We start from the raw sequence: 13,495 nt of genomic DNA, 5'->3' as shown, positions 1-13,495 counted from the left end.
TCTTCCTGAAGCACGATTGGTACATTGATAAAATAGAGTTAGTAAATAAAAACTCTTTTAGCTGTTCACTTACAAGGGTTTCAAGTATTTTCACCAGGGGTGACAGCTTTGAGATTGGCCTATAATTATTTAAAAGAGTTGGATCTCCCCCTTTTAAAAGTGGTAGGACAAATGCTGATTTCCAGATCTTTGGAATTTCATTACATTCCAGGGTTAGATTGAACAGATATGTAAGTGGTTCAGCTATGAAATCAGCTGCCAGATTTAAAAAGCAGGGATCCAAAACATCAGGACCTGCAGGCTTTCTTTGATCTAAGGATTTCAGGGCTTTATGTACCACCTGCACTGAGAATGGCAGAAAGCTAAAAGTTTGACCAGCTCTCACTGGTTCATCCACACAGGGTTGTACAGAGACAGAGGACACTGGTTCATCCACACAGGGTTGTACAGAGACAGAGGGCACTGAATCAAACAGCCTACCAGATGATACAAAGTGCTCATTGAAACAATTCAACTACTTCTCTGATAGAGTTCAGTGTGTCAAATCGGATGGCCTGTTGTCCGGACCTCTGGCAGTCTCTATGGGGGTGCCTCAGGGTTCAATCCTCGGGCCGACTCTCTTCTCTGTATACATCAATGATGTTGCTCTTGCTGCTGGTGATTCTCTGATACACCTCTACGCAGACGACACCATTCTGTATACTTCTGGCCCCTCTTTGGACACTGTGTTAACTAACCTCCAGACGAGCTTCAATGCCATACAACTCTCCTTCCGTGGCCTCCAACTGCTCTTAAACGCTTTTGTTTGCTTAAACGTTTTGTTTATTCCATGTGTAACTCTGTGTTGTTGTATGTGTCGAATTGCTATGCTTTATCTTGGCCAGGTCGCAGTTGCAAATGAGAACTTGTTCTCAATTAGCCTACCTGGTTAAATAAAGGTGAAATAAAAATACATTTAAAAAATGCTGCAAGGAGGCATGAGGACTGGAGGTGTGGCCAGGGCAATAAATTGCAATGTCCGTACTGTGAGACGCCTAAAACAGCGCTACAGGGAGACAGGACAGCTGATCGTCCTTGCAGGGGCAGACCACGTGTAACAACACCTGCATAGGATCGGTACATCCGAACATCACACCTGCGCGACAGGTATAGGATGGCAACAACAACTGCCCGAGTTACACCAGGAACGCACAATCCCTCCATCAGTGCTCAGACTGTCCGCAACAGGCTGAGAGAGGCTGAACTGAGGGCTTGTAGGCCTGTTGTAAGGCAGGTCCTCACCAGACATCACCGGCAACAACGTTACCTATGAGCACAAACCCACCGTCGCTGGACCAGACAGGACTGGCAAAAAGTGCTCTTCACTGACGAGTCACGGTTTTGTCTCACCAGGGGTGATGGTCAGATTTGCGTTTATCGTCGAAGGAATGAGCGTTACACTGAGGCCTGTACTCTGGAGCGGGATCGATTTGGAGGTGGAGAGTCCGTCATGGTCTGCGGCGATGTGTCATTGCGTCATCGGACTGAGCTTGTTGTCATTGCAAGCAATCTCAACTCTGTACGTTACAGGGAAGACATCCTCTTCCCTCATGTGGTACCCTTCCTGCAGGCTCATCCTGACATGACCCTCCAGCATGACAATGCCACCAGCCATTCTATGCGTGATTTCCTGCAAGACAGGAATGTCAGTGTTCTGTCGTGGCCAGCGAAGAGCACGGTCTCAATCCTATTGAGCACGTCTGGGGCCTGTTGGATCGGAGGGTGAGGGCTAGGGCCATTCCCCCCAGAAATGTCTGGGAACTTGCAGGAGCCTTGGTGGAAGAGTGGGGTAATATCTCACAGAAGGAACTGGAAAATCTGGTGCAGTCCATGAGGAGGAGATGCACTGCAGTACTTAATGCAGCTGGTGGCCACAACAGATACTGACTTACTTTTGACCCCCCTTTGTTCGGGGACACATTATTCAATTTCTGTTAGCCACATGTCTGTGGAACTTGTTCAGTTTATGTCTCAGTTGTTGAACCTTGGTATGTTCATACAAATATTTACACATGTTAAGTTTGCTGAAAATAAACGCAGTTGACAGTGAGAGGACGTTTCTTTTTTTGCTGAGTTTAGTTAGTGCACTACTTTTGACCAGGGCCGAGGTTGGTGTTTGGAACAGCCATTGCATTCAGAGGACCCTGATTTAGTTAACTTTTAGTACTTTCATTATCCAACTGTTGGAGATGTTGAGTATTGTTATGATTTATTAATTGGGAATGCTTGCACTGAATCTTACCATATTGTAGAGCTGTTGCTTGGCGTGCAATGACCTTTTGATTAACAAGATTGCTGGATTTCACAGACACAGTAGTTGATTACCACAGCCTGACTTGGAAAGTGTTGATGATTCATTCAACTAATCAACAGCTGGAAAAAGGCATGTCACAAGCGTTGTTGGTAATCATTTGGTGGGTTATTTGCCTCTGTTTCTCCTCTGTCTTTACCCAAACCCCTCGAAGTGACTGAAATAGCAGCTATTTTCTATATAAAAGCCCTATGATGATGAAACAGTCTGCTTGGACAGGTTCCCCCAAGCCCTGGAAACTCAGACACTACCATTTCCTGTTCCCCTTAGACGGCACGGCTCCGACAGCCACACTGGAAACTAACTGCTATTTAAACCCAGACTGTGTTCTCTTGGTCTTTCTTGCTCTCGCACTCTTTCTCTCACTCTCTTTCTCTCTCCCCTTCTTGCTCTCTCTCTCTCTCTCTGTGTCTCTCGTTCTGCATCACAACACGCAGGAGCCAAATGTTCTCCTCGCTGTGTTATTTAAGCAAGTTGCAACTACTGTCATTACTTGAGGTGGCGCTAACATGGGAAGGGTCCTGTATTTATGATTTGACTCCGGTCCTAATGTTTTGGGGTTTTCCAAATTGGGTAATCTCTCAAACAAAAGTTGGTGTTCTTTGCCATGTCAAGCATAGGAGGTACAGTGTGTCCTGTTTGGGATACATTTTACTGCATGGGCCTTTTCATTTGTTTGTCGGGTACTCTCAGGTGGTGTTTGAATATAATGCTTCAACCATACTCCTTAGGCCCATCCCAAATGGCACCCTAATTCCCTGTAATAGTGCACTACTTTTGCTCTCCCTTAACCTTCCAGTACCAATCATATTTCATGATAATTAAGTTACTGCCAGCTGTTATTCCACTCGTTGGACAGAGTTAATCACGTGGAGATCATCTGTTCTGCAAGTCAGTCTAAAATGAACTGATCATACAAGGTTGTTTCCAGGAGCCCACCACAAAACAGTTATTGGATGTAGTAACAAGTATTTATCACTATACTAATGAGGGATTCTTCTGTGGGCTGTTTGTTTTTGTACAATAAAGTCCTTGGAGTACAGTTTCACTGTAAGACACACCCCTTTGTGAGTTCACAGATGTTCTGTTGGCTTTGGAACACATGGAGGTTGTTTTGATTTTGGTAGGAGGATGGAATAAGGATCCTTCTGAAAAGCTCTTTATCGACAATGGCATTGTTATATGGCACCAACCACAGGTCCCAACTTTGTGCAGAGGGAAAGCTAAAGTTCCCATGTTGAGGACTGGGTCAGCTCTGCTCTGTCTCTGTAATACGTGATGGGGGTATCTTCTCGGCACTATTCACATGTTGTGTTCCCTGCCTGTTGACACTGATCTTGGGTCAGTTTTGTATTTTCCCCACTAATGGTTAAAGTTAGGATTGGGGGCAGGGAAGCTGATCCTTATAATTATATGACAATATTGTAGCTTGAAAATAATCACATTACACAATTTCTGATATCGCATGCATTACCTTTATTTTCCTGCATAAGTAAAAATCTGTATTGCCGCCATATCACCTCCACCCTACCTGACACCCTAGACACACTTCAGTTTGCGTACCGCCCCAACAGGTCCACAGACGACGCAATCGCCATCACACTGCACACTGCCCTATCCCACCTGGACAAAAGGAATACCTATGTAAGAATGCTGATCATTGACTACAGCTCAGCTCAGCACACCATAGTACCCTCCAAGCTCATCATCAAGCTGGAGGCCCTGGGTCTCAACCCATTCCTGTGCAATTGAGTCCTGGACTTTCTGACGGGCCGCCCCCCAGGTGGTGAAGGTAGGAAACAACCACTCCACCCCGCTGATCCTCAACACTGGGGACCCACAAGGGTGCGTGCTCAGCCCCCTCCTGTACTCCCTGTTCACCCATGACTACGGGGCCATGCACGAAATGGTCCACCCACACGCCTCTTCAACCTCAGGAGGCTGAAGAAATTTGGCTTGTCACCCAAAACCCTGACAAACTTTTACAGATGCACAATCGAGAGCATCCTGTCAGCCTGTATCACAGCCTGGTACGGTAACTGCACCGCCCTCAACAGCAAGGCTCTCCACAGGGTGTTTTGCGGGTACTATTTAATGAAGCTGCCAGTTGAGGACTTGTGAGGCGTCTGTTTCTCAAACTAGACACTGATGTACTTGTCCTCTTGCTCAGTTGTGCACCGGGGCCTTCCACTCTTTCTATTCTGGTTAGAGACAGTTTGAACTGTTCTGTGAAAGGTGTAGTACACAGCATTGTACAAGATCTTCAATTTTTTGGTCTATTTCTCGCATGGAATAGCCTTCATTTCTCAGAACAAGAATAGACTGATTAGTTTCAGAAGAAAGGTCTTTGTTTCTGGCCATTTTGAGCCTGTAATCGAACCCACAAATGCCAATGCTCCAGATAATAAACTAGTCTAAAGAATGCCAATTTAATTGTTTCTTTAATCAGCACAACAGTTTTCAGCTGTGCTAACATAATTGCAAAAGGGTTTTCTAGCTACAATAGTCATTTACAACATTAAAAATGTCTACACTATTTCTAATCAATTTTATGTTATTTTAATGGACAAAAAAATTGCTTTTCTTTCAAAAACAAGGACATTTCCAAGTGACCCCAAACTTTTGAACGGTAGTGTATTTATCATTGAACTCTGTCAGGGGAAACTGACCCTGTGTGGGTATTTTAAGAGAATTGCCCACAAGATTTAGTCCTAAGAGTTCTGCCCCTGAAACAATCTGTGTTTACCATGCCCATGTAGTCAAATTCGTCTTACAGTGCCTCCTATCATAGTGAGCTCTTTAATGAAGCACCACTGAGGATCAGGGGTCAAACTTTAGAATAGGGGGGAAACAATGTAGGGAGTGAGGAACTGCCAGATGATGCTGACAGAAAGCTATGGGTGGTCTAGAGGAGTGGGGGAGGCTGGATCATGGTTTCCATTAGGATGGGTCTGACCTGTGTGAGGATCCTCCCTCACACAGAAGTGTGTTCTTACTCAGAACATGAGCCTCACTTTGTTCTGTTGAAGCTAGATTGGAGCTGCTTCAGTCAGCCTCTTTTTAAAACCTTGAACATGATCATAGAGAAGGCTGCATCCCAAATGGCACCCTGTTCCCTGCTTTTGACCTGGGCCCATAGGGCTCTGGTCAAAAGCAGTGCACTGTATAGGAAATAGGGCACCATCTGGGACATGGCTATGGAGAGGGAGTGCTCTTATTATAAACAGCTCTCTGGGGGAGTGGATGATTTGTAGAGTGTTCCTGTTCCCAGTAAGAGATTGGAGTTGATCTCCGTTCAAGATGACCTGAAACACTTCCCTCCAACTGGGTTTGGTTGCTGGTCAAATATGTTTTGTTATTGAAGGAGTCAAAGAAGTGGTGTGATTAGAATCCCCTCTGTTTCGAACCCCCATAGTAGACAACCGAGAGATAACTCAGGTTTGTGTCCTTGATCTGTACTACATTGGACTTTGTTTGTTCTCTCTGTGGCCGTATTAACTACTTGCTGGGTTATTTCAGGCTAGGGTTGCAAACGTCCGGTAATGTAAACAGAACTCTTGGTTGATTTCCTGCTTATAACCAGATTTCCAGCTAATTCCCTAATGATTCCGGGAATCTTCCAACCAGGATTTCTGGAAAACTTGGGAATATTGTGAAATGGACCGGGAATTTTGCAACCCTAATTCAGGAGTTCTTATAGCCGCAAATACACATAGGTTTGACTACACTTCCTCTTAGACTGCTACTCAAGTTGTAACTGAATATATGCTCGTACCTGCTCTCTTCGAACCCTGTCACACTCCCATCTGGCTGTGCAGCGTGCTGAATGTAAGGACTCTCCTGCAATCTAGTGCGTCCCAAATGGCACCCTAAATAGGGAATGGAGTGCCATTTGGGACTCAGTCCATGTCAGGTTGACCAGAGTAGAACCTCGGAGCATATCAGGAGGTTTTGAGTGGACTCGGAGTGACAGCCTGAGGGTTGATACTATTTTTCATTCCCCAAGGTGGGAGATTTACTGACTTCAAATGGATTGCTAGCTAGACAATAATTGTGAAATCAGAGAGTATTTTCCTCAGCCAGAGAACATTCATAATCGTAGGAGACTAGTGATATCCTCACAACTGGGAGACTGCAGTCATTTATGACATCTCGTTTATCAAACTGGTGTAGGCTACGACCGTTTCCTCAGGTAGAGTTATAATACGTAGGATTACGTCCCAAATGGCACCCTATTCCCTATTATAGTACACTACGTTTGACCAAAGCCCTATGGGGCCTGGTCAAAGTAGTGAACTAGGCCTATGTAGGGAATAGGGTGCCATTTGGAACGCAGACATATAATCACCAGACGACCATGATCTATAGGCCTATGGTTCGTTTATTACCTCACTTCACCACCATGCTCAAATAATAAAATCTTTCAGTGTAATCATTTAGTGGGTGTAAATATTACTACATGACTCTTCTCTCTCCAGAAACTAATCTGATCTCTGATACTGATAATGAGTTAATTATAAGGTCACCTGTAATCTCGCGTGAACAGGCCGTTAAAATTACATTTTGGTTCTGGGTTGCTGAGATTAGGTCAACTGTGTTGAACAGATATTTGATGCATGTTGAGTTTTAACCAATTTAACAACTGGCTACACACCAGTCTTTGATATGAAGCAATGTTTTAAATGTGCTACTGATTTATATAGAGGTGTATTAATTGGAGTTGGTGCTCGTGTAATATACTGTGGTGTGATTAAAACTCTGACCCCGGTGCCTATGAATGATAAAAGCAGAAGAGTCTGACCCTCTTCAGTCAGAAGTACACACCTGTTTCACTTGTATCCAATAGCATTTCATGCCAGGACACACTCTTACACTGACCTTAACCATGTTCTGTTCCATGGAAGGCATGGGTGGGCACCCTATTCCCTATTAGTGCACTACTTTTGACCAGAGCCATGCACACTAAAAAGGGAATAGGGTGTCATTTGGGACACTGTCGTGGTCTTTAATCCATTTATCCCCTGATAGTTTGTCCCCTGGTCTGATGTCTGAACATTTTTTTTGTTGTTGTTCATTGTTCTACATAATCCTCTGTAATCCTGCAACTGGGATAAGTGTTTTTATGGATGTGTGCATGTCACTCCACTAAACTAATATCTGAATACGTCTCACAACCCCACATGGCTTAACCTAGAACCTGAGCTGTACACTTCCCTTCCTTTTCTCTGCTGTGATAATGAGACTCGATTTAAATGTTTTTTTTTTGTGCCAACACCCGCCTTGTTTTAAGACTTTAACTCACTGTTCTCTCTCTCGGTCTCTTCCCGTCTCACAGCTCTCTGGAGGCTGTGAGTTGACAGTGGTGCTGCAGGACTTCACGGCAGGTTGTTCCAGCGAGCTCAGCCTTCAGACGGGTCAGACGGTAGAGCTACTGGAGAGGCCCAGTGACCGCCCCGGCTGGTGTCTGGTGCGGACCACCGACCGTAGCCCCCCTCAGGAGGGCCTGGTGCCCAGCTCGGCCCTCTGTATCTCTCACTCCCGCAGCAGCGTGGAGATGGAGTGCTTCTTCCCCACAGGGAAAGGTAAGGACATCAACCATTTACTGTTGAAAAAAAAGGAAGGAAAGTGCTGCAAGGATATATCAGTAGATCTTTATAGATTGAAGGTGCTCTTTGGCTAATGGGTTAATTGGTCAACAAAACCAATAGGGACCCTGCACTGTTCCCGTAATTACAATGGCCGTGTCTGAATACCCGTACTTCTGTTCGAAATGTTAGGCATTTTGGGTATGCGAAAATAGAACGTTTTATAGTGTGTGAACTTCTGAAAATGTAGTATGCTTTAAATGCCAGGATGTCATATTCATTTTGGCTTTTTATCTAGTAGAATTCGCTGCACACTATTGAGGAAGAGAATCGTCTTTCCAGACTCACGTGTGTTTGACAACAGCTGCTAATTAGATAAGGTGACGCGTGGTACCAGAATGAACCAATGGAGGGAATCAATGCATCATCTACTGTGCATTAGATGATGCGTTCTCAGTATAGAGGAGCTTAGTATGCTGATATTTCTTGCTTATTGCGCTCATTTATACCTAAGAGTACGTTCTCAATAGTATGTAGTACGGTAGTACACAGTATGCAGTTTAAGTAAGTAGTAGGCAAGACAGATTTTGGACATGGCCAATGCCTTTATTATGTTGACGTGTTCAGTATAACAAAATCTGAGAAGATTCTTAGTCCTCCTTGTTTTTGAAAACATTGTACTGTTTTATTTGGCAGCATGGTAATGAGATACTGTACTTCCTATCACTCATTCAATGTCACAGATGTGGAAAGATTTGATATTAATATACAATACCAGTCAAAAGTTTGGACACACCTACTCATTCCAGGATTTGTCTTTATTTGTACTATTCTCTACATTGTAGAGTAATAGTGAAGACATCAAAACTAGGAAATAACACATATGGAATCATGTAGTAACCAAAATAAAGTCTTAAACAAATCAAAATATATTTTATATTTGAGAATCTTCAAAGTAGCCACCCTTGGCCGTGATGACAGCTTTGCACACTTTTGGTGTTCTCTCAACCAGCTTCATGAGGTAGTCACCTGGAATGCATTTCAATTAACAGGTGTGCCTTGTTAAAAGTGAATTTGTGGAATTTCTTCCTTCTTAATGCGTTTGAGCCAATCAGTTGTGTTGTAACAAGGTAGGCATGGTATACACAAGATAGCCCTATTTGGTCAAATACGAAGTCCATATTATGGCAAGAACAGCTCAAATAAGCAAAGAGAAATGACAGTCCATCATTACTTTGACTGACCTTCATGTCTTAATCTGGAAAAAGTCAAGAATAGTCGCAAAACCATCAAGCACTAAGCTGAAACTGTCACTCATGAGGACCGCCACAGGAAAGGAAGACCCAGAGTTGCCTCGGCTACAGAGGATGAGTTAACTGCACCTTAGTAACAGACACATCTCAACTTCAACTGTTCAGAGGAGACTGCGTGAATCAAGGCCTTCATAGTGAATTGCTGCAAAGAAACCACTACTAAAGGACACCAATAAGAAGAAGAGACTTGCTTGGGCCAAGAAACACGAGCAATGGACATTAGACCGGTGGAAATCTGTACTTTGGTCTGAGGAGTCCAAATTTGAGATTTTTGGTTCCAACCGCTGTGTCTTTGTGAGACGCAGAGTAGGTGAATGGATGATCTCCACGTGTGTTTCCCACCGTGAACCATGGAGGAGGTGGTGTGATGGTGTGGGGGTGCTTTGCTGGTGACACTGTCTGGGATTTATTTATTTATTTAGAATTCAAGGCACACTTAACCAGCATGGCTACCACAGCATTCTGTAGCGATACGCCATCCCAACTGGTATGCGCTTAGTCCCACTATCATTTGTTTTTCAACAGGACAATGACCCAACACACCTCCAGGTTGTGTAATGGCTATTTGACCAAGAAGGAGAGTGATGGAGTGCTGCATCAGATGACCTGGCCTCCACAATCACCCGACCTCAACCCAATCGAGTTGTTTTGGGATGAGATGGACCGCAGAGAGAAAGAAAAGCAGTTAACAAGTGCTCAGCATATGTGGGAACTCCTTCAAGAATGTTGGAAAAGCATTCCTCATGAAGCTGGTTGAGAGAATGGCAAGAGTGCAAAGCTGTCATCAAGGCGAAGGGGGGCTACTTCGAAGAATCTAAAATTAGAAAATAGATTTTGATTTGTTTAACACTTCTTTGGTTACTACATGATTCCATATGTGTTGTTCGATAGTTGTTTGTCTTAACTATTATTCTACAATGTAGAAAACAGTACAAATAAAGAAAAACCCTTGAAAGAGTTTGGTGTGTCCAAACTTTTGACTGGTACTGTACCTGCAGCAAATATTTCATTGTTTCATCATTGTTTCACCTGCTACGGGCGTTGCATGATTATCCAACATCTCCTGGTGCTACCTGTAGAGGGAGGTGTTAGTTGTCACTAGGATTAGAGCCAGGTTGGTTGGATATTTGACAGCTTGGGGAACATTTTGCCTCTGACGAGCACTTGACATTTTATCTCAGTACAACATCCGTCTCCACTTAGACCACTTCAGAGAGGGTTTTCAGCGCATGCCGCTGACACTCCGTGATGTACTGCCTCCCTGTTCTCCTTGACAAATGTAAAAGCTCTTCAGTTAGGACTTTAATGAGGCTCTCTCTGCCATTGTAAAATGTTTTGTATAGGGAATTGTAATCTAGATGGAACACATCCTGAACCATTTAAAAGGTACAGGAGAGTAAATCATTTACTTTTAAGATGTTTCCCTTTGTGCATTTGTATTTATTGTTGAAAGGTGGTGGTGTTGACAGATACTCCTCTCATTAAACTTTTTACTGAATTTAATTAACTCTGTAGAATGAATTGCTGAAATGACTCAAATATAAAGGTATCCATTGTTCTAATTAAACTTTAGAGTTGAACAGAAGAGCATACAGAAGTCTACAGAGTTTACATGGGGGTCACTATGTCACATTAACCCATTAACCCAACAATGAGCCCCATCCATAGCAACTATTTTATACCACCCACAAACACGTTTGGGGGACGGAACTTTTTTTATTCTATTTTTTTATGTATTCAAATGATTTAAAAAAATATATATAGACATTACCTTTCAAAATCTTGGGGTCACTTAGAAATGTCCTTGTTTTTGAAAGAAAAGCACATTTTTGGTCCATTAAAATAACATCAAATTGATCAGAAATACAGTGTAGACATGGTTAATGTTGTAAAATACTATTGTAGCTGGAAATGGTAGATTTTTTACATGTCTACATAGGTGTACAGAGGCCCAGTATCAGCAACCATCACTCCTGTGTTCCAATGGCATGTTGTTTTAGCTAATCCAAGTTTATCATTTTAAAAGGCTAATTGATCATTAGAAACCCCTTTTACAATTGTTAGCACAGCTGAAAACTGTTGTTCTGATTAAAGAAGCAATAAAACTAGCCTTTTTATTGAACCTTTATTTAACTAGGCAAGTTAGTTAAGAGCAAATTCTTATTTTCAATGACGGCCTAGGAACAGTGGGTTATCTTCCTTGTTCAGGGGCAGAATGACAGATTTTTACCTTGTCTGCTCGGGGATTCGATCTTGCAACCTTTCGGTTACTAGTCCAAAGCTCTAACCACTAGGCTACTTGCTTGGCTACCGGCTACCTGCCTTCTTTAGACTAGTTGAGTATCTGGAGCATCAGCATTTGTGGGTTCGATTACAGGCTCAAAATGGGCAGGAACAAAGTACTTTCTTCTGAAACCCGTCAGTCTATTCTTGTTCTGAGAAATGAAGGCTATTCCATGCGAGAAATTGCCAAGAAACTGAGGATCTTGTACAACGCTGTGTACTACTCCCTTCACAGAACAGCACAAACTGTCTCTAACCAGAATAGAAAGAGGAGTGGGAGGCCCCGGTGCACAACTGAGCAAGAGGACAAGTACATTAGTGTCTATTTTGAGATACAGATGCCTCACAAGTCCTCAACTGGCAGCTTCATTAAATAGTACCCGCAAAACACCAGTCTCAATGTCAACAGTGAAGAGGCGACTCCGGGATGCTGGCCTTCTAGGCAGAGTTGCAAAGAAAAAGCCACATCTGATGGCCAATAAAAAATAATAAGATGGGCAAAAGAACACAGACACTGGACAGAGAAACTCTGCCAAGAAGGCCAGCATCTCGGAGTCGCCTCTTCACTGTTGACGTTGTGACTGACACGGTGGTTGGAACCAAAAATCTCCAATTTGGACTCCAGACCTTAGGATACATTTCCACCGGTCTGATGTCCATTGCTCGTCTTTCTTTGCCCAAGCAAGTCTCCTCTTCTTACAGGTGTCCTTTAGAAGTGGATTCTTTGCAGCAATTTGACCATGAAGGCCTGATCCACGCAGTCTCCTCTGAACAGTTGATGTGGAGATGTGTCTGTTACTTGAACTCTGTGAAGCATTTATTTCGGCTGCAATTTCTGAGGCTGGTAGCTCTAATGAACTTCTTCTCTGCTGCAGAGGTAACTCTGGGTCTTCCTTTCCTGTGGTGGTCCTCATGAGAGTCAGTTTCATCATAGCGCTTGATGGTTTTTGCGACTGCACTTGAAGAAACTTTCAAAGTTCTTAACATTTTCCGTATTGACTGACCTTGATGTCTTAAAGTAATGATGGACTGTAGTTTATTTTTGCTTATTTGAGCTGTTCTTGCCATAAAATGGACTTGGTCTTTTGCCAAATAGGGCTATCTTCTGTATACCCCCCAACCTTGTTACAACACAACTGATTGGCTCAAACTCATTACGAAGGAAAGAAATTGCACAAATTAACTTTTTAAGATGGCACACCTGTTAATTGAAATGCATTCCAGGTGACTACCTCATGAAGCTGGTTCAGAGAATGCCAAGTGTGTGCAAAGCTGTAATCAATGCAAAGGGTGGCTATTTGAAGAATCTCAAATCTAAAATCTATTTTGATTTGTTTAACACTTTTTTGGTTACTACATGATTCCATATGTGTTATTTCATAGTTTTGATGCCTTCATTATTATTCTACAAAAATAAAGAAATCCTTGAATGAGTAGGTATTCTAAAACTTTTGACTGGTAATGTATACACCAAGGAAACTATTGATTTTTTTTAATTGCGGGGGGGGGGGGGGGGGGGGGGTCTTTTTTGATGGTTGGCATGTAATACCATTGACAGACGTTACAAATAACCCATCCCACAATAGGGACGTGGGAGCTTAATGTTCATTTTCCCTCACGCTACTTGCCACACCACCTCCTCCAGAACAACCCACCCTCTTCAGCCCACTACCTCTGTGTGGTGGACATTAATAAAATACCCCAAAAATATACTAAGCAAGCTATTACCCTAACAAACTACAAAAGGACGTAAACTGGAATTACATACAAAAAAATAGAACAACCACCATAAATACAAGTCAACAAACAAAAAAACGACAACAATTTGAATTGTCATATCAGGAGCACCTTTCCTTTCTATGAAATCAGGCCCATCCCTCTCGACGTATTATTTAGTCCCACTTATCATTACAATTTTGAGAGCTCCCGCTTTCTTTTGCAATCAATCCTTCTAGTGAATAATA

General features: G+C 42.9%; 1 protein-coding gene across 1 annotated transcript in view; it reads left to right on the top strand.

The window, feature by feature from the left end:
- The window catches only part of kalrna (kalirin RhoGEF kinase a), a 162,042-nt gene that overhangs the window by 107,460 nt on the left and 41,087 nt on the right, over window positions 1–13,495 (top strand). Inside the window, exon 34 of the mRNA XM_039006231.1 lies at window positions 7,686–7,932. Within this exon, the coding sequence (XP_038862159.1) occupies window positions 7,686–7,932 (247 nt within the window). The remainder of the gene's footprint in view (window positions 1–7,685; window positions 7,933–13,495) is intronic.

Source organism: Salvelinus namaycush, chromosome 13 (assembly GCF_016432855.1).
Source record: "Salvelinus namaycush isolate Seneca chromosome 13, SaNama_1.0, whole genome shotgun sequence".
Lineage (NCBI taxonomy): Eukaryota > Metazoa > Chordata > Actinopteri > Salmoniformes > Salmonidae > Salvelinus > Salvelinus namaycush.
This window is presented reverse-complemented; position numbering and strand designations above follow the sequence as displayed.